General features: G+C 36.7%; 1 protein-coding gene across 1 annotated transcript in view; it reads right to left on the bottom strand.

Moving 5' to 3' along the window:
- The window catches only part of LAMA2 (laminin subunit alpha 2), a 369,190-nt gene that overhangs the window by 219,254 nt on the left and 124,141 nt on the right, over nucleotides 1-25,795 (bottom strand). The window contains exons 5-9 of the mRNA XM_071549053.1: nucleotides 15,828-16,007; nucleotides 14,005-14,094; nucleotides 11,717-11,834; nucleotides 9,899-10,077; nucleotides 8,090-8,189 (exon numbers count right to left, since the gene is read on the bottom strand). Coding sequence (XP_071405154.1) covers nucleotides 8,090-8,189; nucleotides 9,899-10,077; nucleotides 11,717-11,834; nucleotides 14,005-14,094; nucleotides 15,828-16,007 — 667 coding nt within the window. The remainder of the gene's footprint in view (nucleotides 1-8,089; nucleotides 8,190-9,898; nucleotides 10,078-11,716; nucleotides 11,835-14,004; nucleotides 14,095-15,827; nucleotides 16,008-25,795) is intronic.

Below are 25,795 nucleotides of genomic sequence, written 5' to 3'. Positions count from 1 at the left end.
TGTTTTATCATTATTGTTGTCAGATAAGTGTGTCAGAGTGCTCAAAGCAACACCTTTGGTAGGTGTAACATAAGGCTGTTTACCATTGGTCCCACCACCATCTATTTAACTCAGTGTCCCATCTGAGAGACTAGAATAAAGCCTGTGAGCATAGGGCAAGTACACAGTGATTTGAATTTTGAGTTTCCGGAATTTTGCATATTAGAGATCTTGAAAACTGAAACTTATCTTTACTTCCTTGCATCTAACAGTCCTGAAAACTATCTCTTCCATTAATTCACCTAAATGTATTTGAACATGCTTTTATTTTCAGAATCCATAAAGCTCCCTAGCAGGAACTTCCACATTTAGCCTGGTATAGTGTGAAAGAAAACACTGAAGTGTGTTAAATCTCTATTTATTGCCATCTAATTATCATATCATAGAAAACAGAAAGTAACCAGTCACTTTTTCGGTGTTATCTGTGATTTCAATACACCTCTATCATATCCCACATGATATTTTTATTTCATATGCCACAAACTCCTAAGCCTACTCAGTATCTCTACACAGAAACTGCTCAGTGTACTCAAAAATCTCTGTTGTCCTTCTCTGCAGTGTTTGCAGCTCTAATACGTTATTTAAGAAGAAGGGAGTGGATAGAGTGGACTGGTTTGATAGGGGCTTTTGATGATTTTTTTTTAGTTGTTTTTTTAAACAACAGTAGAATTTCCTAAGGTCCTGTTGACCTTTGGGACTAGTGCTGAGATAGAACTGAGCTGACAGACCTGGTGCACAGCCAGATGTAATTCCAAGAGCTGTTTCACAAGTGGTAGTGCCTAATTCAGAAATCACTGTAATCACTGTAAAAGTAGAACTACTTTTCTCAGTGTTCTACTTTTCCTTTAATTGCTACAGAAACTCATCATTTATTTTACTACCCAGTCACTGACTATCTTGAGATCTTTTTGAACATTTTGCAGTTCTTTCATTTTTCTGTGCTGAAAGATTTTGTACTTGCTAACTTTATCACCTTCCTACTCATCTCTTCTCCAGGTTATATATGAATATTTTCAACAGTTCATATTGATCATCACTGTGAAAATGGTCCATTTATTCTTTTAACCAAGTACTAACCCATGAAAGAACCTTTCCTTCTTTTTCTATTACACTTTCTTTTGTAGATTTTGGTAAAAGATCTTGTCAAAATCTTTTGAAAATCAAAATACAGTATTAATCAAATGAGCCTTTGTTCACATGTTCATTTAATCATTCAAACAGATTTGTGAGGCAGACTGTTCTCTATATGAAAACCCTGGCTTTGAGTTTTTCCCATTTTTGCCACATTTCAGAAATTGTATAAATCAGCTTAATGTATTTCTAGTGATTTGTTTGGTAGAGAAGTTAGACCCGATTCTAGTTTCCTGAACGCTCTGCCTTTTTTTTACAAAATAGATAAACAGTATCTATTTATGTAATATTAATGTCTGGTTTAAAAAATATTATAAGCTATATTTAATGCTTCAAGCAACTCATTTTCAACTTCCCAACTCATCCTGAAGTCATGCATAAATCCGCTATATACCTGAAGAATTTTTATTCTGCATTTATCAGCTTGCTTTAAACCTGGCACTTCTGTTTGAGACAGCTCTTCTGACTTGTCCCCATGAACAAAGACTCCCAAATGAGAAATTCCCTGAGCTATTCTATTCACTGTTACAAAGAATTAATATAGCTTTTCTACTGTGTCCTTTTCTTTCCTGAGTTCTCCAGTTCTAACTTGATTACACCTAAACTCTTATTGCATTTGAATTTCTAGCAGTCTTTTTGATTCTGATTTATCCGAATAACTACTTCTTAACAGCATCCAGATATTAAGAAAATTATTCCTTAAAATATGTGTATTTATTATTAAGAGTATGACTTTCTGGAATCTGTTACAAACCTCAACTGGAAATAACTTCTGCTTTTTCAGGGAGTTTCTTCTTATTGTTTAAATAGATGTTTTGGGGGCTTTTTAGCTTAATTGCATTGCTTGAATAATTTTGAACTAGAGAAATACATCTTCTCTGAATGTCTTATACACATTCTACAAACCCAACGCTTGCCATTAGAAACCTTGGATTGTTAATTTTTATTTTCTTTATAAAGGTTTTCTTGTTTTGATTAAGCTGTTTTTTAGGGAGGCCTTCTCATTCCTACAAAAATGTTGAATCTGAGTGTCCCTCAAGGTGAGAGTTTTAAAACAGTCTCTCATGCATAAATCCAGAGGCATTTATCCTTTTTATGGTTTCTCTAACTAGTTATTTGAAGCAGTCACTTACAGGAGTTTTAAATTATACTATCTGTTAATCTATAGAGATGAAATTCAACCTGTCTACTCTAACCTTGCAGCCTCTTTGATCTCCTGTATCACATCATAATGACTGTCACCTCCTTGATTTGTCCTAATTATATACAGAATTTCAGTGCATGAAATTTGTGTTTTGATGCCTTTGGTCCATCTAATTCTCAAATTTCTACATTATTCTTGTCTCAACCAGCTACCAGTGAGGCTCCACAGCACAGCAGGCCACAAGCTCTTTTGTAATCTGGGTCACTCATCCCAACTGGTCAATCTGGAACAGAGGAACTTTTGTTCCTTTCAGATGAAAATACTCTGCTATATTAGAGGGTTCAGCAGTAAAAGACACAGGCAAGTCTACTCTTTAGAACTGAGCCAGTCTTATTTGAAAATTTCAAGAACTCATGTCTTATAAGTTAAGTCTCAACAAACTCAAATTCAAATAAAAGTCTCAGTACGGAACCCCCAAATACTCACTTAAATCTATAGTCTGTCCTTCACTGCTCGCTAAGTCCGTATTTTTAGCTCCCCATCAAGAACTGTCCTTTCTCCTGCTCTTCCTCTCTTTGCAGTTAACTGCACTGTCACCAGCCCTGCCACCCCATCCTTACACAGCATGTGCAGACATGGACAACCTTCAGCCCACCATCTATCAAGAGACCACATCATAGAGAGGAAGGCATAGAGACTGCTGTCATATATTCTTCCAGCTTTTAGGCTTGTTGTTGTGCTTAGTCTGTATGTATTATTTTGCTCCATGCCTTCTTTCATTTATAGCTCTCGCAAGATCTCTGCTGTCACTGTATTATACGGGATGTAAATTCAGTGTCCCATTGCTTATTTTTGACTAGACTTCTGTAGTGCGTATGTCATGTATACTATGTCAACAGTCTATGTTTTGATTTAGGACAGATGTTTTAGGTCTGTCTTTTGTTTTTGTTGTAATGAACTCGTATTTCAGCAGAAGCACAACTTTTGTTTTTGGTATGTTACTTCATAGGCTTTGTTTGAATGGGTCTTTATTTGATGAAGCTGTTATGCTCTGTTTTCTCCCTGAATATCACCAGTTTCTGTCCTATCTTTGGGCATACAGAGGCTTTCAAAGTTCATCCTAGAGGATGAGTCATCTTGAAATATGAGTTTTATCATTCAGGTTTCTCCCAGCCTAGCAGTCTTTCAAAACTGCACAAAAATAGATGTATGCAAAAGCATGCACCAGACCTTTGAAAAATCTGCAATCCCATGACTGGCCACTGTCATTTTCACTCCTGTTCAACAGTGTATAAATTCCAAAAGATGATCTCATGGAAATTGGTGGGACTACTTGCTGAGCAAAGTACTAAAAAGCCTGAATGAAGATCGTGATGTCTGGATCTTATTTACCCTAAAATGTCTGAGAAAGTTTTTCAGGAAAAATAAACATCTGTCATTGGAATTATATTGTACATAAAGAGGCAATAGCGGAAAAAATGATAGCATGCAGTGAAGACTGAGTAACAAAAGTCTGCCAGTTTTCAAACCTTGCAGCTCTTGCAGGTGCTTAAAAGCCAAGTAAAATGGCTATTTGTTAAAATCTAGCCACAAGACCTTGAAACAAGAGTACTGAATCACTGATAAAGCCCTAATTACTGAAGTACCGAAGTTCTGAAGCTACAGGTTTAACGTTTTCTTCTCTATGGACAACTGTAAATGATCTAAATATCAACAATGGTCAAGTTTACCTATTGTTAGGATGGACTGGACACAGGTGGACAAGTTCAGTTTAAAAATTATTGCCTTTCAGTTAGAAAAAGTATTTTCATCAATCTATTTTATCAATACCCCAGTTTAAAAAAATACTATGATTGATAGTAGGTCTCCTTTTTTTTACATCGCTTACAAACATAAGATATAGGATTTCTATGAAAAAATAGTTGAAAAGCATTCTTGAAGACTCAAAACCAAAAAATACACTTTACAAGCTAGAATAATAAAAATATTTCATTTTAGAATGCTGCCAGAAATATGTGAAGTCAAAATTTTACTATGCTGATCAAAATGGAAATGATATATACAATACTTCCATATAATATACAACAATACTTCTTTTTCTCCTGAAACACCAAATGCTATACTATAAAGTGACTTTTCCATGCCCTTCTCTTATCTACCAAAACCTAATTTGGGATATAGGATGCAGCCATTTAAATCCTCTTGCTGTGTTTCATCAATGTACCGGTTATTAGAGTACTTGCTGCAATTTTCCACTTTCATTTATGCTTACTTACTGTAGTCAAGCACAGAGAGAATGGACTGTCTTCAGCTTTATTTTCCTTGAGAACTGTTCACTGTGACTCTATATACCTAGTGATGTTCCTTATTATTTTAGTTTAAGGTTTTAATTTCCATTTTAGTTTAATGTTTTTCACTTTCTCAAAGCATTCATTTAGCACACATTTAAAAAGCATATTCCCATCTTACACCAAGCAAACAATTCATCCTCAAACCACCAGCCAGTAACTCTTGAGATGTATTTCAACAAACCCAGTGTGTTCATTCTTGGTTCATTCTTGGGGAATAGATTGAGTCCTTCAGAGAGATCATGCTTTCCAGCCTTTCCTTTATAAAGGCTCACCAATGCTTCAAACCCAACTGTTGCCCAAGTTGAACAGTACACACTAAGAAGAATTTTATCAGTGTACTGAGTATAAATTTGAGGCGGAAAAAAGGGGAAAAGTGAATTGCTTTCAGAATAGTTTTATACTAAAAATTATATCCAGATTTGTTCTTGATTCTAACAGAACCTCTTCTGTTACCACAAAAATCTTTTCTTAAAAGAAATACTAGAAAGGCCTTTTTTTTCAGCTGGCACTGTTGTGTCTTTTCGGTTGAATAAGGCATTACAGTAACAAATACAGCAACTGGTTCAAAAATTATAAACAAACATAATGTGCAAGAGATAAAAAGTTTTCCTAATGTGTTCAAACATATTTTAGTACAAGAAGTAAAAAAAAAAAAAGGAAAATAAACAAGAAAGAGAAGCAAAGAACAAGAACACTGCAGACAGAATGGCTACAAAGCCCAGTTATATGATGAGCTGGCTTCTTTTTGTTGTTGTGGTCTTAAAATAGGTAAATAATAAGATAGATATCAACATTGTCCTCTGCCCACTGTCTAGACAGTGCAAAGTGTCCACTTCTCAACAGGGTTCCAAGACTGCACAGGACACAGACAGCTGGTTCAAAAGAAATCCATGGACTACTTTGGGAAGATAATTCCATATACGATGGTGGTGGTTACCTAAACAAAAGTTGTTGTGTGTGTCACGTATTAGAATAAGTAGTTTAAACACACAGAATAATTTCTAGAGTAAATAAGTTGGAAACAGAAGACACCAATGAGTTTGAAATGAAATAAAGGAGAAAAAAATACTTCAGTGTTACAAATGACAGATTCAGCAGAGATTACGAATACTCTGACATGCTCAAAGGCAAAAGGCCTTTAACCAATTGTATCAGGATGAGTTGAGTTTCAGGAAGATGAGGAGAAGGTGGTTACAATCAAGACAGAAAAAGATGAGTTTTTATTTTGTGAAGAGAACAAAAGAACTGTCTTGTTCTCGGGACTGAAAGAACTGTGGAGATAGAAAGCTTGTTTGAATGCCTGGGGCTAGGTGAGCAGGACTATCCGCTTGCAATAAAAATAAAAGGAGACAGAACAGAAAAAAAAAATCCGATTTTGGAGATGTTAACTTCAAGATGGTGGCATGACATATTTCTTAAATTACTAGGATACAGTTAATGATCCAAACAGCAAAAGAGGCAATAGAAGAATTTACCACAAAGAAGATCAAAGGATAAATAAAGGCAGAGGGAAACACAGGAACCAAGATGTCAAAGCATGGTACCACCTTGTCAGATTCAGAACGTGTAAGCAGATTTAGAAAGCCATTATGAAATGTTTTAGATCTGTTGAATGTTCAGAGGCATAAGACACTTCGAGAGCTCCCAGGGACATTATTACTGACAATCAAACAAGATGGAAAAATGTCTCTATCTTTTTGCTTCCCTCTTCTGGTGAAAGAGAAGCTGTCAGCCTGTTAAGTGCTGTTCAGCTCCCAGGCCCCAGAAGGATGACCCACACCAGGGACCAACACAGGAGGTGTGAAAAGAGAGGCTGCAGCAGTGACACACAGGACTGAGAGACCTAGCAGACTCATAACACACAAGCGGGACATTACATTTCTTTGAATTAATCATTCCTCCATCTCAAAATCACAGTCTGAGAGATTTGTGCCATTGCCTGTCATCTGTAACCTGTACAATCTCACCCACAGGTCTGATACAGGCACTGCAGAGTCTTATTGTGTTTTTCCAGCTTTGGGAGCTCCAGGTGGCGGAGCAAATGTACTCCTGTAGCCCCTGGAGGAAACCAGGCTGGAGCACATATCCACACTGCAGCCCAGGAAGGACCCCATGAAGGAAAACTTGGATATTTCTTGAAGAAACTACATCCCATGGAGAACCCATCAGACAGGATTTTTTTTTTCTAAAGGATGTAGGGAAGTACCCACACTGGAGCTGGGCAGAAGAATGAGGAGAAAGGAATGTCAGAGAGGAACTGTTATGATCCCTGATTCCCCATCACTCTACCCCACTTGTGAGGGTGGGGGAGCAGGTAGAGGAGTCTGCAATGAAAGAGTGAGGCTGAGTCTAGGGGGAGGGGTGCGTTTTTAATTTTTGTCTTTGCTTATCAGTATCTGAAACTATTTAAATTGGCAGTAAGTTAAATTATTTTTCACCAAGTTTGTTTTGCCTATGATGGTAATTGACAAGCAATCTTCTGGTCTTTACCTTGACCCATGAGCTGCTTCATCTTCTGTTCTCCTTCTGTCCTGCTGAATGGACAGGGAGAGAGTAGCTGGGTGGGCAGCTGCAGCTGGCCAAGATCAACCCACCATAGATACCACTGTGACAGTTGATCAGTATCATTTTATTGAAATGATGCAATTAGTTCATGATTATTAGAGTAGATTTTGCACCTTTGGCCCAGTATTTGCATCTCTGCCATGCTGCTTTTATATTCCATTGATCTCTATTTCAAAAAGGATTGCTACATCTCATCAGTAGCTTGTAATTAGCCCAGTTTAAACATCTCTTAATAACTGACATTGAGTTTTGTCATCTTCCTACAGTATTTTCGGAAGTTTTACAAGAAAAGAACCAAAAAATATTGCAATCCATTGTTTATAAAGCACAATAAAACAGTTTATTGTCTATATGAAGATAGCTTTTACAGGGCTATGGTAAAGATCATGTAATCCTACGTTAGTAATGGAGAAAGCACATAAATACCTTTCAAACAGATTTTTGTTCTAGATTTCAAATGGAAATATGCTTAGAAAGGAAAAGACATTGTAACATTATTGTTGCTCTAGTTTTAATCTCCATGGTAAAAGAAGAAAGCTCTTTAAACACAAATTCTTCAATAAATTCCATAAAATATTCTGAAATTCTTCAAAATTTTACTTATGTTCCAAACATACCTGAGTTTGCAAGCCATGGATCTGAAAGAAGACCCAGCAAATTGGGAATATGAATTTAAAAAAACCCAAAATTATCAAAACAATGCAGTTGGATTACTGTTTGCATGAGTAAAATTTGAAAAAAACTTGAATATTTGTGGGGGGTTTTTTTGTTTGTTAAAAGTAGCAAAAAATGTGGTTCAGCTTTCCTTTGACTATCACCAAACTTCATCTTTCACATCAATATTTTTGAGGGATCTTACCTCCTGCCATGTGTTGCTCATCCTTGACACAGGTAGCATTTAAAGACCCATGTGGATCACAGGAACATGGCTGGCATGGATCTGGGCTATCTGGCAATACCTATAAAAATAAAAAGGTTACAAAACAAAACCTTATCTTTAATAATTGAAAACTTCTATTTACTTCTTAAACAAAAAGTAGGAGAATAACTTCTGTGTAGGTGGCTTACACTTTAACAAAAATGAGATCGTTGATAAACTTAGTCTGAACACTCTATGACAAAAAGAAAAGGCTTCAAATTGCACCAGAGATTGGATACTAGGAAGAATTTCATCACAGAAAGGGTTAGCAAGCATTGGAATGGGCTTCCGAAAAAGGTAGTGAAGTTACTACCCCTGGAGTTATTTAAAAAATGTGTAGATGTGGCACTTAAGGACATTGTTTATTGGTAGACTCGGCAGTGTTAGGTGAAGGGTTGGACTTGATATCTTAGAGGTCCATTCCAACATAACTGATTCTACGTTCTATGTTTCTATTAAAGTTACATTTTTGATTTTTATTTAGAAACATGTAAGAGACTTAGATACAATATGTTTTCAACTTAAAAAAGCATGTGTAGAGACTGTAACAGACCCTTATGTTATTAAAATCAATAAATGTAATGAAGTGGATTTTAAGCATTTACTACTTAATATTGACAAGTAATAAGGATTTTACTAAGTAATATTGACAAGTAGCTCAGTTGTCCTGGTCGACATGATTCAACAAACCTCACTAAAGTTACTTAGTAACTGAACAAAAAGTAAGTGAAGAAAAGTGAATATTAGACAATGGAACCATTTCCTTTTGATCTTGAAAACTTTATCTCAACCAAACTTAAACCTTGGTCTACTATCACCCTAGGAATATAAATTAGAAGTGTTGAATGAACTGGCTACATACACATACTAGAGATACACTACACACACACACAAATATATCAAATCCCTGTTAGCTGGATGATTACTTGATTCAGGGCAAAAAATCAAGTAAGTGCCCCGCTGCTGAAGAAATCAGTTCTTAGTACTCCTTTTCTCGAGCTCTAAGGCTAAAATAGGTCTGTCGGGGAAAATGCAATTACTGCTATTTGCTGATGTTTTCTGTGTTTGATAATTGAATACCAATCAGACTAAAGGCCATTATTTATCCAACTGAAACTATACAGATGAAATATAAGCAATGTAAGCACACGCTATTAGCGTAGCTGTCTAAAGCACAGGAATTACCTATATTAACAATACAACCTAACATAATATTCATCTTCTGACAGCTTCAGCTTAGATGAAAATGCAGTCTTATATGATGAAATATAAAAAACACTTCCCCCTGCACGGAAATGTAAAGACATTCATGAGACACTATAGAATTTCAGTGGTTATTAATTTAACATTACATTTAAAAATAAAATTACAGACTCTCTTTCATCAATATCAAATATAGCAATGTATCTTTGAACTTTGCTAACAAACTTGAAATTCATTACTGAGGCAAAAAATTCTGTTTACAGGACCACATCCTTCTTTAAATTAAATTGAAATACTAGCTGGAGGCCCTGACCTAAAGTACATTCCTTCATATCAACACAATTCCCTTTCCTATTTCTGTGAGCATTAACTTTATAGATTTCCAGCTGTGAAAAGCAACTGCCTCACTGTCAGAATTAGAAGTTAACCTTCATAAAATGGCAGTCCAAACTGTGCCATCTCTTTTTAATAACTTATCTTCCCGTGATGAAGTGATGGTTTGAACACCAAGCTTTGCAGAGAAGGCTCAAGAGAACAAGAGTTTACCCCTTTAGGTCTGAAGTATCCGTCCAGGCAGGTCTCGCAGTTTATGCCACCAGTGTAGCCTGTACAGTTCACACACACTCCGCCCCCAATGTATTCTCCATGAATATTCAAACTCTGATTTCTGTCTGCAACGTCTTGATCATAGTAACAGTCCTCAGTCTTCCCATGACAGTTGCATGCTAAAAAAGAAGGAATGTGTTAGCAAATACTTTCCCACTGGAGATATCCTACTGTTACTAAGGTATTAAAAAGAGTCATTCAACATCTTATCATTGGTGCTGCATATATTGTAACTGACAGCACATCCAAACATTCATGTACTACTTCCTTTGTAAAAAGCAATGTGGTCCCATCATAAATAAAACCTGGAATTCTCTGTGTTGTACTTTTTCCCTCAATATTTGGTCTCGCGGAATATGGAATTTGATAGACATAGTCTAATTATGATGTTTTGTTTTAGGTTGTTTGGTTTTTTCTGCTTAAATTGATACTCAATAAACCTTTTGGTAGTTACACACACATACCATTCATGAAAGAGTCATCTAACTTAAAATACAAGGGAGTAGTAAGGAAAGCAGCAGAATGGTATGAGTAAATTAAAATGACTCAAAGATGAAAGACATCCTAAAAATATTGGACTTGCACATATGCATGTAAGGACTGGGTCAGAATAAACGGATTCCCAATCTTAAGACTTCTTTTGAAGTTTATATCTGAGTTCTAGACTTCAGGTCCACATGCAGGAAAGAAAAACTAATAATCTGTTGCTGTGAAAATGAGGTAGCTCACTCTGTCCCTTCCTCTGTGGTACTGAAACATTCATTTCCACATAAAGAGAAATTCAAAGCTTGTCAACATGGCACGGAGGCTTCTCCTTACATCTGAACCAGATCCCAGGGAACTGCTTCCACTGTGACAGTACAACAATTCACTGAGGGTTGAACAGGGCACAAGAAGTATCTCTCAAAAGTTAAACGTGAAAATAAATGCACCCTGATTTCATTCCAGAATGCATTCCCAGCACAGACATAGCCCCACATGAAACTTCTGTGGCCAGAGTTTACAGGAAACAAAGCAATGGCTACTTTTAATATGGGCATATCTGTTCCTTTTTATTCACTTATGGTAAAATCATAGCTGAAATCCCACAAATGAATAAACACTCATATGTGATGGAGCACTAGATTTTATTATGTTCAGAAATACCAGTGGTATGTGACCTTTAGAAGTAAGATGTTAAAGTTCAATTATATCTACCCTTACTACAATAAATCTGAAAATTAAACTCCCACCTTGCGGAAAGGCGATATTTCAAGCTATGTCTTCATACTATGTTGGAAAACAAGACATGTATTTTCTGCTAAAAACTCAAATTGCATTTGGATCATATAAAAATATTTGTTTCAGCAAGGATGAACATTATAACATATAAAAGTGCCATTTACATGAAAGCCATGCTGTTAAAGTTTAATATAATCAAAAATCTGTAAAAAGGTTTTTTACTTACCAGTATAGAGTCCTGTTATTTTATCAAAACAAAACCATCATAATTATAAAAACTAAACAGGAGAAAAAAATTTATACAGTATTCCCCAAATATCGCCACTTTACAATAAAATATTCCGCATTCAATAAAACCACAATTCTACATGTAATTTTTCTGTTAAGTTTTCTTTTGAGTCCATCTAATTATCACATCATATGTTATTCAAAAAGAAGTGTGGTTAGAAACAAACTTAATTGTAAGATCATTTAGGACCCAATTTCAGTTTTCATCAACTTTCATAAGCTTTCTCTTCTGTACTACTTTCAACTTACGTTCACATTCATGCTTATGCAGGAAAGTGCCAGCATGCCAAGGCTTTTGATGGAAACCAGGACAACACTGATCACATGTCTCTCCACATGTGTTGTGCTCACACTGACAGACGGATTTCTAATTTTAAAGAAAAACAAATATTTACTCAATGTGATGATTTGAAGAATCTGTCCATGTACATAATCTGCATTCTAGTTCAAATTATGAAAACATTGAGAATGGCTATACTCTGTAATTCCTTTGTTTATTCATTTTTATTCATTTATGTATCCTGCATTCACTAAATGTGTTTATAGTTCTATTTTAACAAAACAGCCACAAGGCAAAGGAAGATAGTGGCCAGATAATCTAAGAAGAATCTAAGAACATAGGAGAACTAAATTCCAACTGGATAAAGAAAGGAAAATGGGAGAATGGAAGTCCCCCCATACAATAAATAAGCAAAGTGCTGGTAGCCCTTAAATATAACTTCACATTACAGGAAAACTGATCTCACTCCAGAAAGAGTAAACCATTCTCCATCCTTCTCATAGAGCTGCAATTCCACTGCTGCAGAGTGAAATCAATTCTGTTGGCTCATCCAAAAAAAAAATAGACCTTTTTAAATTTTGGCTTTTTTTTTTTGACTGGATCAGTCAACTCATCATGTAACCTTCTAACTGCATAACTAATTCTATGGGAGAGACATCTTAGGTATTTAAACTAACAAAACATGAGTGGAAGTCCAGCTTTTCAGACAATTTTCAGTTCTTCAGAAGACCACATTAGTCCCAGCATGAAAATACTGCTTTAGGGAACACTCAAACTCTCTGAGCCACAGAAGCAGCTTGGAAAAGGAAAAAGAAACTTTAGTTTGGAGAAATGAGAAGTAAAAATTGCCTTCTCTAGTTATTTGGTTAAGGGTATTCTCTGTGGTCCTTGTGAAGCCATTCAAGATCAAAGCAGCAAGCTGGAAAAATTCTGTGGCTCACAGGACAAAGCATAAATCTTATAAAACAAGGCTAAGTTAAAGAATGCTTGAGAAGAGCATGGCAGTAAATTCCAGCAAGTTTATTCTTTGTAATGCTAAGGGAAAGATTCTTTCTGATCACAACTACAGTCACAATGTTTATAAGCCTATTTTGGAATGGCTCAGTCTAAAGAGTATCCCTGGAGAGCTAAACCTCCAAATCTCTTCTAGTTTGAGTTGCTTCACTTACATTATTTTTCATACTGGTCAGACATCAAATAAATATTTGACAACCTCCAAAACAGGATACTGCACTTGCCAAAATGTCTTTATTTTATCTATACCCATATTATCAGAAGTATGTATTAATTGCAGTATCAGGACTTATTTTTTGAGGCAGGACCAATTCTAACAGGTGACACTGAAACAATGCTGCAATTTGATCACTAAAGGCATCTGAAATAATAGTTCAACCCTTGCTATACACATCATTACAGAAAAGGGTCAGAAGGATTACGTCAAGGAGTTTGCAAAATTTATACAAGGTTCCACAGAAACTGCTTAGAACTGTAAATGCATTCACTGTAAGATTTCTTTTTCTTTTTTTTTTTGAATGATTTCCTACATAATGGCTTCATGTCAAATATAAACAAGATTTTCTGTTAAATCCTACAAAGTTCCTACTGAAGTGAATAGTGTATGCAGAGATCCACACTGTGATATGTCATATTAGTAGCCAGGAAATTCTGTATTACTGATAATGTGTGCACAGATTTGGGCAATCAGGAACAAATGATATTTCTATATTTCAAGTATATTAGTTATGTTTATGTACTGGTTATGTGCAAAAAGAAAGTTAAAAGTTGGAAGACATTATAAACAGCTCATGATTTTCTAGATTAGCTTAACTGATCACTCAGTTAATACTTCCTGCACAGTAAATGCATGATTCTGGAGCCATCATTTCTTTGTATCAATCAAATACTTGACAATCATTTAGAAAATACCTTGATTAATATCAAGGAGGAAAAGAAAAACTGACTGTTAGTGCTCATTTCTACAGCTACACAGAGTTACACAGATTTCTGTTTTTCCTAGGAAACTTCCAATATAGACTGAATTATCTGAAACCTATTCTTTCATTTCAGAAAAGCCTTTGCTGACATTTATTATTCTGGTTGCTAGCAGTGTTTCATCCTGGTACTGCTTCTGACTCTCTTCCAAGTAAGAACAGATATAAATTCACAGAATCCTGAGGAATATCAATATCAGGTTTGTTTTTGTTTTCTTTTTCATGTTCCCCCCTATAAATTAGGCACATTAAAAAAAATTACATACATTAGTCGCTGGATCCAGTGGACAAGCCTGTGCATGGCCTGAACAAATACACATGCCTCCAACAGAGATGTCTTTTATAGAATAGTAATACTGTAAGACAAAACAGAAATTGAATTGGTAAGTGGATTGTAAAATGTGGGTGCCAAACTGCAGAATTCATTTCTGGTGACAAAACTGTCAGGTCTTGTTTTATTTCTTTTTTGATCTATTAAAAATATAGCAGACAGTGTAATCCAAGGCATGCCTTGATCAACAGATTCAGGCTGAGTGAAAGAAAGGGTATAAATTGGCACAGTTCCATTTGTTTGAAGTCACAAGAGCCATGTCAATTTATACACAGCATACAACAAACACAAGAATAGGAGAGGGCTATATGCACACTGGAAAATGAAAAGTCAAATGCCACAGAATTTATTCCCTTCAGAAAATGTGAAACAGAAAAGGCACAATGATGGGGAGAAGAGAAAGGTTAGAACAAAAACCAAGAAACACCTTTGTTCACCTTTGTTGGGTCTAATTTGGGCATTCACTGTGGGAAAAAAGAACTGTTTTTCATTATTGGCCTTTTGAAGGACCATGGAATTGTCTTCATTACTGAGATTTAAGTACTTGTGACCACTTCTCTTTTTTCTTTGGTGAGGATTAAGAGCTCTAACCAAAAAGAAGAACGGAATGATATTTATAGTCATGTATTACAACATCTGTGAACAGTGAATCTTGTCCAATTTCATCTTTTTTGGCAAAGGTCCTGCAACATGCTAACAACTGGCATTTCTACTCACTTAGAATGAGGTTATTAAATGTACACTTTTATATAAACATGTTTTCCAGGATTACTGAGGCTGCAATAACTGTACTCCATCGGAAGAGTTTCTGGGATTGTAATACATGACAGAATGGCTTATTTCAAACTTTCAGCAATAGTCATCACTCTATGTATTTAGATGAGGAAACGAGAACCAGAAAGATGGGACAGAAGAAGCACATTTTCTTTGCAGTTATGCACCATTGACAAATTATATTAACTAAAGCCCACAATAATAATACATTCCCTTCATAACAGGGCTTACTATAGTGGTAACCAACATTTTCCAAAACAAAAATATGATGACCAACAGGAAGAGGAAGTGAGCAGAAAGAAAAAAAATGTGGAAAGTTATATATTCCCCAAACCAGCTTTTGAGACTGCTTAGTAGAAAAATCTGAGGAAAATTAGAAAAACATACAACATTTGAACAGCAGGGAAAAAAGGCAAAGAAATTAAAGATTGCAGAAAGAAGAGATAAGGGTGTGTACACACAAGGGACAGAGGAGAAGACCAAGGTATAGTGTGAGTTTGAGTGCTGCATCCATTCTTTTAAGCTAAAGCGAAATGCAAAATTTTTACTGTTAACCTCAGTCATTTGATAATGCTAAAAATGCTGCATTCAGGCCCTACTACTGCTTATAGTACAGTGAGAGATTCTATTCAAAGGAAGCATTCAAGGAATGTTAAACATAGCAAAGGACTGAGCAGCAGAAGCAAGAGGACACTAACAGCAAACATTTGCCAAATACCTGCATCCAAATGTTTGCAGTCAAAGGAACTGTGTGCTTATGTTAATAACAGCATTAAGCAGAAAAGATAACCTTGTTACTTCCACTCTACACAAGATAACAAAATTGAGTGAACAGAGAATTCTCCAACACCAGGATTTTGACAGATAACTAATGTTGGTATTCATCATCTCCCAAATTTCCTATGGCAAATAAAAGCAGGTACAGCATTTGGAAATGTAAGAGAACAACTACACATGAATTTCTACTGTCTTGCCAGAACTTACCCTCCTTGTAACAATGGGATCAATTTCAGTTGGATCTTTGTGTGCAAACATCATTAAATCAGCATTTAGCGTCCGTATCCTCTGGAATCTCAGGCGAATAAAGCGAGCAGAGGTGAATTCCAGTAATTCATGTGAAGGATCATCAGCACTAGGCCGTCCATTAATTAGAGAAGTGTGAATCTGAAAGATTATTAAAGCAGTGAGGACTTAGAAGACATCAAAGCTGTCACGATTGATGCCAATGGAGTTCTTGTTCTGATTTTCACATTTTGTAGATTTTAGGAACACAGTAGTTGTAGATTTTTAGAGGGTTAATATTTCTAACAGTTTAAGTTTAATGCCTTTCTATCACTACCCCTGTCCCAGAACAGGGAGCTCAAATTCCTTTAGTTAATTAATCTTGTTTAGACTCCTTTCCAAGGTAAAGAGCTGAAGGATATCAGAAGCCCTACAGAACGAAACATAAACACAGGTCAGAGTGACCCAAAAGCCAGAACTGGATGAACTCCAAGGGACCTTTGTGTGCCCGAGGAAGAGGAGTTGATGAAGACAGAGGGTCTTGACGACCCCAGACCCAATTCCAGGGGTTGTACCAGGGGTGGAACTGGGGCTGGACTGAGAAATGTGTAAAGCAATGATTGGAGGGATCTTATTATAAAAGCCATGGAAACAAGAACTGAGGCACATGCATGCCATCCTGTATTCCTGTGGGCTGTAGGCCCTGTGATATTAAAGGACCTTTACTTTTTATCTTACCCTACACTAACGTGCTCAGAGTCCTGTTTTTGGGGGAAGGGTCATTTCACGATTGGCATCACGATTATGCCAACAAATATCATTACAGGTACTGTGTGAAAGCATTTGTAAATATAAAATACCTTCTTTCCTTAAAAAGCAGATTTTTCCATAGACCTCAAATACCAAGAGTCTATACAATAAAAACAATTTGAGCAAAGCAAAGTTATCACCTACAAAAAGACTGTAGCACAAACCATATATGTGTACCCAGACTCTACAAGCCTCCATACTGCAGGCAACTCATTTCTCCTCCTGTAGTCTGAAAACAGGTATATTCCTGTTATCATACATTCAGTGGGCTCAGAAATTTTGAGTTGGCGGAATGTATACCTGGAATGGAACTCAGAATTCAACAGGTGTCAGTTTGCACGTCTTAGAGCCATCATCATCAAATGATGCACCTTTTGAACTAGGTGCATTTGAAAACCAGGATAAGGTGACTTTTGAAATACTGAATACTACAACAGCTAGGTGAGACAAAATAAGCATTCATAGGCACCTCTCCTTTCCAATTGTCTCTTTACCCAATACATCTCCTTTGATTCTTGCTCTCAGCAAGGTGAAACAATTTCCTAGGTTGCAACTGTTTTCATGTGGTCACTGAGGAAAGTCTTCATCACTTTTGAGGACTCTGTTAACATTTGTTTTTCCAAAGTAGGTTCTGTAAAGATTACCCCATTTCCCTCCTTTCTCTGCCTACCCCATCCTAAAATCTAGAAATCTAGGTAAGTAAGTGTGGTCTGTGGCTCCTTCATAAAGAGACTCTCTGACCCTGATTGCAGCATCAAGGGCAAGGCAACAAAAATAAAAGATCTTCTTCCCCTCCTGTCTTTGTAGCTGATCATGGCTTACACTAGCTGTGAATCAACTAAATAAAACAGATGGGCTGCTACAGATCTGTTCTTGGAAAAGGCCTACAAGAAGAAGCATATCAGGTACAGCAAAATACTGTTAATGAGCATCTAGGGGGAGGGAGGAAAGAAACCATTAATTTTTTTGTATTCTTAAGTGTTAAATTTTAATTGGGGCATTTTTATTACAGGCTGGTACACTGAAAGAATGTTCAGATGCTGAGCCAAACGTGCAGAACATTAGAACGAATAAAAGAATCATTTATTCTTTGCAATGAACATGTGTTTCATCTTACCTCAGTGCTCTGAGTGAGAGGTCAGGCCACACAGCCATGTTCTGTCATTGAGCTTGGTCATATTACCACTGTTTTAGTCAAACAGCTGCACTCTGAACACCAACTGGCACTCACTCAGCAGTGGCTGCCTCATACCACGGAAAGAGACAGTAAATCTACTGCTCCCAGGAAAACAGTAACTCTTCTTTCCTGGAGTTTTTGGAGGTGCTGGGTAGAAGACTTACTGTACAACTGCTGTCTTTCATTGGCTATGTGATACTATCAACTTACTTATTTAACTCAAAGGTGGGTGCCAAGAAGATGGTGCCAGACTCTTTTCAGAGGTGCCCAGTGACAGGAGAAGGAGCAGTGGCCACAAAATAAAACAAGAAGTTTCTCCTCAACATTGAGGAAGAACTTCTATAGATTGAGGGTGGCAGAGCACTGGAACAGGCTGTCCAGGGATGCTGTGGATTCTTCCTCTCTGGAGACATTCAAACCCTATCTGGATGCGTTCTAGTGGACCCTGCCTTGGCATGGGGCTTGGACTGGATTTCCAAACCTCCCTTCCAACCCTGACAACTCTGTGATTCTGTCATTTTCTCTACCAAGAGGGAAATCTTAAAACTCATCACATCCAGAATCCTGTTCCACTGTATCTAAAGGTACACAGAACCACAGGGAGCCACTCTGCCAGGAGCTGCTGTCAGTTATATCTTAGCTATTTATGAATCAGCACCTCTAAGTTTCTGCCATGTTATCTCCAGGAACAGGTGATATCATTACCTCCCCCACATATCGCTTTGAGCTCTTCCTCAATTTTGCTCTTAACTAAAAGTAGTTAAATTAGAGGAGATGGACGGAAATGAGGAGAATAGGATGCTTTGCAAAAAAAAGGGTGCAAACAAAAGATTATAATAAAAACCCCCGAGGAATCAAGAAGGAGGTTCTGAATGAGAGATGTCTGGCTATAAATAGGACAAAAACACATGACCAGAGAACTGCTCAAGTCCCTGATGAAGAGAGAGAGAAGAGAGTATGTGAAAAAAGTAAACTTTAAAAGAAATCTGAAGATGTGTCAATAGGTCAAGTGGAAATGGAAAGATCTTTCCAAATGAAGCAGAATTTTAGTAAAAACATATGCCTAAAGACCTCTTTGCATCATATTTACCTGCAACCAAGGAAACATATTTCTTCTCAGTATTTTTTCGCAGTATCACCTCCTTCCTTTAAACAGGGTCCAAGAGATTTCTTTTTCACATTCAGCAAACATAGATGGGTTTAAAGAAATAGAATACTAAAGTCTGAACTTGGTTATTCCAGAGATAAAGAAGAAATATATCTAAAGCAGGGCTGAAAACATCCCCTTGCTCACTCTGATACGAGAGCCCCACGGTGATAAGCAGCATGGCAATCTGACCAACTCTTCAAAAAGGTGAAAAGAAAGCTTTTGGGGGTGAGAGGAGAAAGATGCAGGTAAAAGCCCTTGTATCAGAATAAGCAAGTGCCCACTGAGAGTTAAAAGTATGAATCATAGACACAACTTGATCAGAAATGTCACAGGGGACAAAGAGCAGTCATTCCTTTTGATTTCCCAATTTTTTTAAAAGAACAAATTTAGTCTTCAGACACTGATGGGGTAAAACCCCACCACCTTGGAATGGTGGGTTTACAGAATTGGAATATAAATTGGTAAAATAAAACAAGAGGCATCCATTTTAGAATAAACCCCCTTTTTAAAAGGATCTATCTGCACGCAGCATATCTATTTGGAAAAGCTAATCTAGTAGAGATGATGACTAGCACTTACATTTTCATTCATGCGTGTGTTTAAATGTTTCAAAATTTCATTTTAAAACAAGAAATTCCTCATAATTACTGAAATGCAGCTATATCCTGTGTGAAATGTGGCACCTGTTCAATATGTACACGCAAATGGCACTGAGACTAGAAAATTCAAACTGGGTAGCCTTATCAAAACGAATCTTAAGCAAAAATTTTACACAGGTAAAATTAATTACTGTAAATTATTTCTCCTTGTATAAACATCTGTGGTGAAATCATTAATTTCTCCCTAGAAACATTTATCATCAATTTGAAGAGCATCCAACCAAGTTGTTCCTACTCCTTGAAAAGGGAATAAGGAAGAAACAAACGGTACTTTAGTAACACCTGTCATTAATCAGGAAAAAAGAGTAAGACTCTTAACTTAAAGAAGTGTAAGTACAATTAGACTTGCAATATTTTCAATATAACTCTCACAATGAGCCATCACTGAGTTTTTCCAGAATACACTTTCTCTTTTCCTGTACCTCCACTATCTTGAACCTATTTGTAAGATACCATCTGTAGGACAGTTTCAGTCGAGACACTAACGTGGCCCCTACCCTCTAAATATTTTTGAATCTGATCTGAAAACTGTTCCAGTGAACACAGTCCTCACTATCCATCTACCACTATGCCATACAAGATCATCACAGTACTTCATAAAGACAAGTCCCATTTTCAAACAGACAACTACAGTGCTTATGACAGTTCTACAGCAGAGTGAATATCCAAAGCTGTGTCTACCAGAAAAATATTAATATTTTAATCCACCTGCAATCCTGCTACTATTTGAATAATCCAAGTCCCCATGAGAGTACAATGTCAAGTTTTGTTCAGGTTTCATGAAGAACTTTTATTTACCAATTCCATGACTTAAGCAATCATCATCTTGCATTCTAAAGAAAAGCTATGCAGATTTCAACCACAGAAAACCATTCCTTAACATGGAATTTGTTCAGGATTATATTCCAACAAATGGAATCTTTAGGAATCTCCAACAGATGCCAGAAGAAAAGGGTTATGAAGGAATATAAGAAACAGGGTGTTTAGAAAGTGATCCCTCTGGTACAATATTATCATTTCCTCTGACTAATCAGTCTAAATGCTTCCTGAGCTACAGACGAAATCTGAGTCATAGTGTCTAATGTCTACCAACTGCTCTTCTCTATTATAGGTCTACTTTTTTCTTTTAAAAGAGCCAACAAATATAACTGCTTCTGGTGGGGTTGTTGGTTGGGGGTCTTTTTGTTTGGGTGGGTTTTTGTTGGTTTTTTTTTTCCTTTTTAAATCTGGAACTCATAATTATTTAATGGACAGTATTCTAATTTTTCATTTGAGAAAATTGTGAGCAGTTAACATATTTTCATTTTTAAAATTCAACATGATGATAAAACATTTGTTTTTTTCTGAGAACTGTGGAAAATGCTACAAGCTCTCTACTTTGAAGAGAATTTAACCCAAATGCCCATCAGCATCCATGCATAATTCTTTTTTCTTACATGTATTATTTTGCTTTTAGCAACACTCATTTTCATGTAGCATTTTTCATGTAGTATAATAAGCTGCTAATAGAATGAATTATCTTAAATTTTGCATTACCAACAAATGCTGCCATTATGCTTTTCTGATTTTATAGGTTGTCCACAAGAATGTTGAACAACAGGGACATTACCAAATATATTCACAAAAACATCTCAAGTACATTAGAATCTCTGGACCATTTCAGAACCAAAGTTCTATCTGTCTGGGTAGTCTGCCTTATACAGCATCCAAACCAGCATGCTAACAATACGATGAAGGCACAGGTACATAATACTTCCTCAAGGATTTCCTGAGCTATAGGTAGTTTCTACACATCTGGAAAGCCTCAAAGGATTTCCATAAACTCACTCAGTCTCTTCTAAATATCTACACCCATTACCTAATAAGGATTTTCTGACCTCATTTACATGTTGTAGGGAAAGAGATCCTTCTTTTGCTTGTTTTAATCCTGTTTCATACTAAATTCACTTAATATTTCCTAGTTCTTAAATGTGACTAAAGAAATGTATCTTTCTACCAGCTCTATTCTTCATTACATTTCTTTACTACTAATGAGCTTTGCACAGGTATAAGGCTTCCAGATCTGTAGTTTCTGTGGATGCCTGAGGAATGTTACTAAAAAGATGGTGCTTCATTTGACACTCCACACTCCGTAGTTACTGAGAATATTTGAAAGTGAGGAGTTAAATAATAACTGTTATAATTCACCTATTTTAGCCTTGAGTTCCTTGTCACTAGTCAATTTATCAATTATTTCTGCACCTCTTCAGTTAATAACCTAGTTTGCAACTGCTTCTCCAACTCCTCTCCTGTAAATAACGTTTCCGCTGCAGAAACCCTCCTGACAGTTTCTATAGAAAAACTGATTCAAATCATTAATTTAGTTTTTCAGCATTGACCTTATCTTTCTTGAACGCTCTTTGATCACCTCTCAACCCACCAAATCTCTGGCAGACTTCCTGAATCTGATGTGTTTGAAAAAAAAAGGTTTATTTCAAATCAGTCACTCAGAATTTTTTTCACACTTTGATTGTGATTTAACTTTTCATTTGCTGGAGCTTATTTTCCTACCTCTCTTCCTCATTTGCAGGAAAAGACATGCTATCCATTCATAAATTATGCCAGTTCCCTTTTGGTATCTATTATCTTTCCTTAGCTCATGTTTTAGACATGTTGCATTATCTTTGGAACCACTCTAATATGTAGCATGCAAGTGTGAACAGTGCTATTTTTAAATGAACTTTTGGCTGCCTGAGATATTTTTAGCTGTTTGACCACCTTTTCTATTTTGAAGTTGCACTTTGGCAGTTCCATTGCCCTAGAATGTTGCATTTTGAGTATTTTCTGGTTATTTTTACATAACAATTATTCAACAGTTAACAATTTGGACCAGGATCTGTGCACTGGTTTAGACTCAACTGGGTGTTTCTTTACCAGCTGCACTGAGAACATTCAGGTTTTTAAGTGCTACTCTTTTGCACTACATTCTGTTGTGACACCCATAGAGTTTGCCAAAGGATTACAGAAGCCTGGTATTATACTTTTAGCCTTCCTTCATCAAGACCCACTCAGCTCCAAACCTCTGCACAGTTGCTGATGTAACATTAAAGCTATGCTGTCCCAGTTTAGCTGCTGAATTTTAGTTCACAGAGATCTCATATACCATTTTATTTCTGCTAACTTTCTTATTTTATATTATTGTTAAATCTACAGTGCCTCTCCTCCACAAGCCACTCAACCATTCTTAAATAGCTTCTTGTTTCTGTCATATCTATAGTGTCATCTCTTTCCACTACCCTTTAAAGGCTGGTTTTAATTGTCAAGGCAACCTTTCTAAACTGCAGGGTATGGATACTGGACAATACTTCGATGCATCCAATCTTAGCTTCTGTAACAAGGACATCTGAAAGGGCTCCAGCCAGATGCATCAGACCATCCAGCCATATGACTAGAATTTCACAACACATTTCATTGCATGTCTGATGCTGAGAATGACAGATGTAGCCTGAGAAACTTTCTGCTTTTTAAAAGACAAGTTTCCTATACTAATGAACAAGGACTTATTTAGACTTTACTTGTTATGGGTCTTCAGAACAGAGAAAAGTATTGCCCTGCATCCCACCACATATTTTGTACATGTTGATAAAATCTCCTTGAGACTTCTCAACTCTAAGGAACCCCAGCCTCGTCAGGCTCTACTTATAGGACAGACACTCCAAGTCCTTAATCATCTTCCCAGACATTTCCTGGACTTGCTCCAAGATGTCGATGCCTGTCTTGTGCTGATGAGCCCAGAACTGGACTCAGTTCTTCAGGTGTGTTCTCATCATGTCCCTCAACCTTTTGGTGATTGTCTTAACTAATGCAGCTTGGGTTACTCCTGGCTTTCTTTGCATGCAAGGCCACCTTGCTGGCTTATATTCCACTTGGTGTACACCACTGCTGTCACTCAGTTTTCTCCCAACGCCTCTGGGTGATGTAGGCAAAGCTGGCTAACGCATCATACTGAACAGAGCTCCCAGCCCATTTTCTGCCACCAGGCATGGAAGTATCATGTAGCTGTCCATCCGCAGGCAAAGAAGCCCCACTCCCAGTGTCAGAAGTCACCAGGTTTTAGTCTTCACCATCATGGGAGTCTTCATTTCTGAACCAAAAGGCACATAATCTGCCTGCCTCTATTTTCATACAGTTGTGGCTTCAGGCTGCAGATGTCCAGAGAAAAATCAGTTAATCTCTTTTTTGTCACCTCTGATGCTGCAGTCTGCTGACATCCTCCTGCAGTCCTTTACTTGGTAACACACAAATGCCCAGACACATCAAACATTCTGCAGGCAAGGTCACCACCTCTTTCTCCCTCAACCTCAGCAATGTCCCAGACAGTTCTTGGAGCTTCAGAGGTAAAAATCTGCATTCTGCCTTGGGATCTCAGCCTGAGCTGAGGGCTCTGCAGTTGCACCAGCCAAGTGCTGAGTACTGTGCCCAGACTGTGCTTCACTACCATTGCTGAGCACAAAAGAATTCTTTCCAACCCTTCTTCTGTGCTTCTGGCATGAACTGATATGCAAACATGCATCATGTTAACTGCCTCTGTTGTTTTACTTAATGCAACAGTAAAAATGCTGCCACTTTGCACAAATGTATATTATCAACTGCTGAGTTACTTAAAATTAACACTAACAAAGTTTCTAAGACTTTTAAGTATGCACCATCTTCTCATACAAATTTAAAATACCCATGTATGAATCCAAGTGGTGCATTTTTCTACTTAGGGCTTTGGTATTTGAAGTTACTTTGCCAAGCAATTTGAGTGTAGTCAAGCTGTTTGTAGGATATAAAACCCCCCAGCTGTTGGGCTATGTGGCATGGAGATTTTATGCTCACTTTCTTTTCAAAAGACCAGCATCACTAACCAGTACATTTTTCACTGCTGATAAACTGAAAGACAACTCTTTCATAAAAAGAGAAGGTTATTTAGTGTAATTTGTAACAAGGACAGAGTGGGAATATCACTCTACAATAATTTTTGGCTAGAAGTGGTAAAGAACTCACTTTTTTAAAGTCCTCAGTGGTATATGCCATGCGTCTTATGAAGACTGTGGGCTTCAAGCCTGATGTTCTGTGCAAGGCAGTGGTCTGATCATGAACCATTGTCAAGAATGGTCAATTTCTCACTAATATCTAATCTCAAACAGCAGCACACAGAAGAGAAATGTTTCTGTCCTGAGCAAAAAGATTCGCAGGTTGATAATCGGCAGTGGAGAAGACAGAAATGTCAGCATTAAAATGATTTAATGAGAAAGGTACTCCATGATTTAAATTTTCAAATTACGCAAGTGCATCAGTATGAAGATGGACAATACTGAACAGAAATTTTTCAACACGTGATTCAGTAGCTCTCATAATTCTCCTATCCAATACCAGCTTTAATTATCTGTTGCAAATAGCTCATTTGCAGTAGATGTAAAATAACTGCTGATTAATTAATCTCTTGGCATATTATATTTAATCCCTAAAGACAAAATTTCTGTGAGTTTTTTTGGTGCATGACCTAATATATCATTATAGCTGATTTCACAACTAGAAGAGTAGATGAAAGCATATGCCAGAACTCAGCACCCAATTTTTCATCATAAATACATATTTATAATAATTTTATATAAGAAATTGTATATTTGGAAAGGTTTGCTGTATTTCTAATAAATACCTCACTATCTTAATAAATTAATGTTTTAGTAAGTGAAAGCACAACTCCCTTCTGTGCCTTGCTAATGAGTACAAGAGCTGCTTGAAATGCAGTGCTTAAACTCGCATTAAAATGTCAAGGGCTATGCATGTCAAATTTTATCTCAACTAATTCATTTCCCCTAAGAATACAGGCAAATGTCAGTTTAACGAACTGTTTAGCAAATACTATTGTGTCATTGACAACTATACCCTACAGCTTAAACTAAATAAGGCTTCAGCTCTTCAGTTATGATTAACTCACTTTTGTCATTTTTCTCTTCCCAATTTCACCTGAAACTTAACTTGCCTATTCAAGCCACTGCTTTTCTATGGCTCCTGTAATTCTCATACTTGTCATTTTTGGACAAGAAACAATTTGTCAAAGACATCATCTTGCATACTTTTAAACAGACTGCCAGTTGTCAGAGCAATAGTTAATAAATCACAGAAT

The sequence above is a fragment of the Pithys albifrons genome, chromosome 2 (assembly GCF_047495875.1).
Source record: "Pithys albifrons albifrons isolate INPA30051 chromosome 2, PitAlb_v1, whole genome shotgun sequence".
Lineage (NCBI taxonomy): Eukaryota > Metazoa > Chordata > Aves > Passeriformes > Thamnophilidae > Pithys > Pithys albifrons.
Note: the sequence above shows the minus strand (reverse complement) of the source record. Positions and strands in the feature narration are given on the sequence as shown.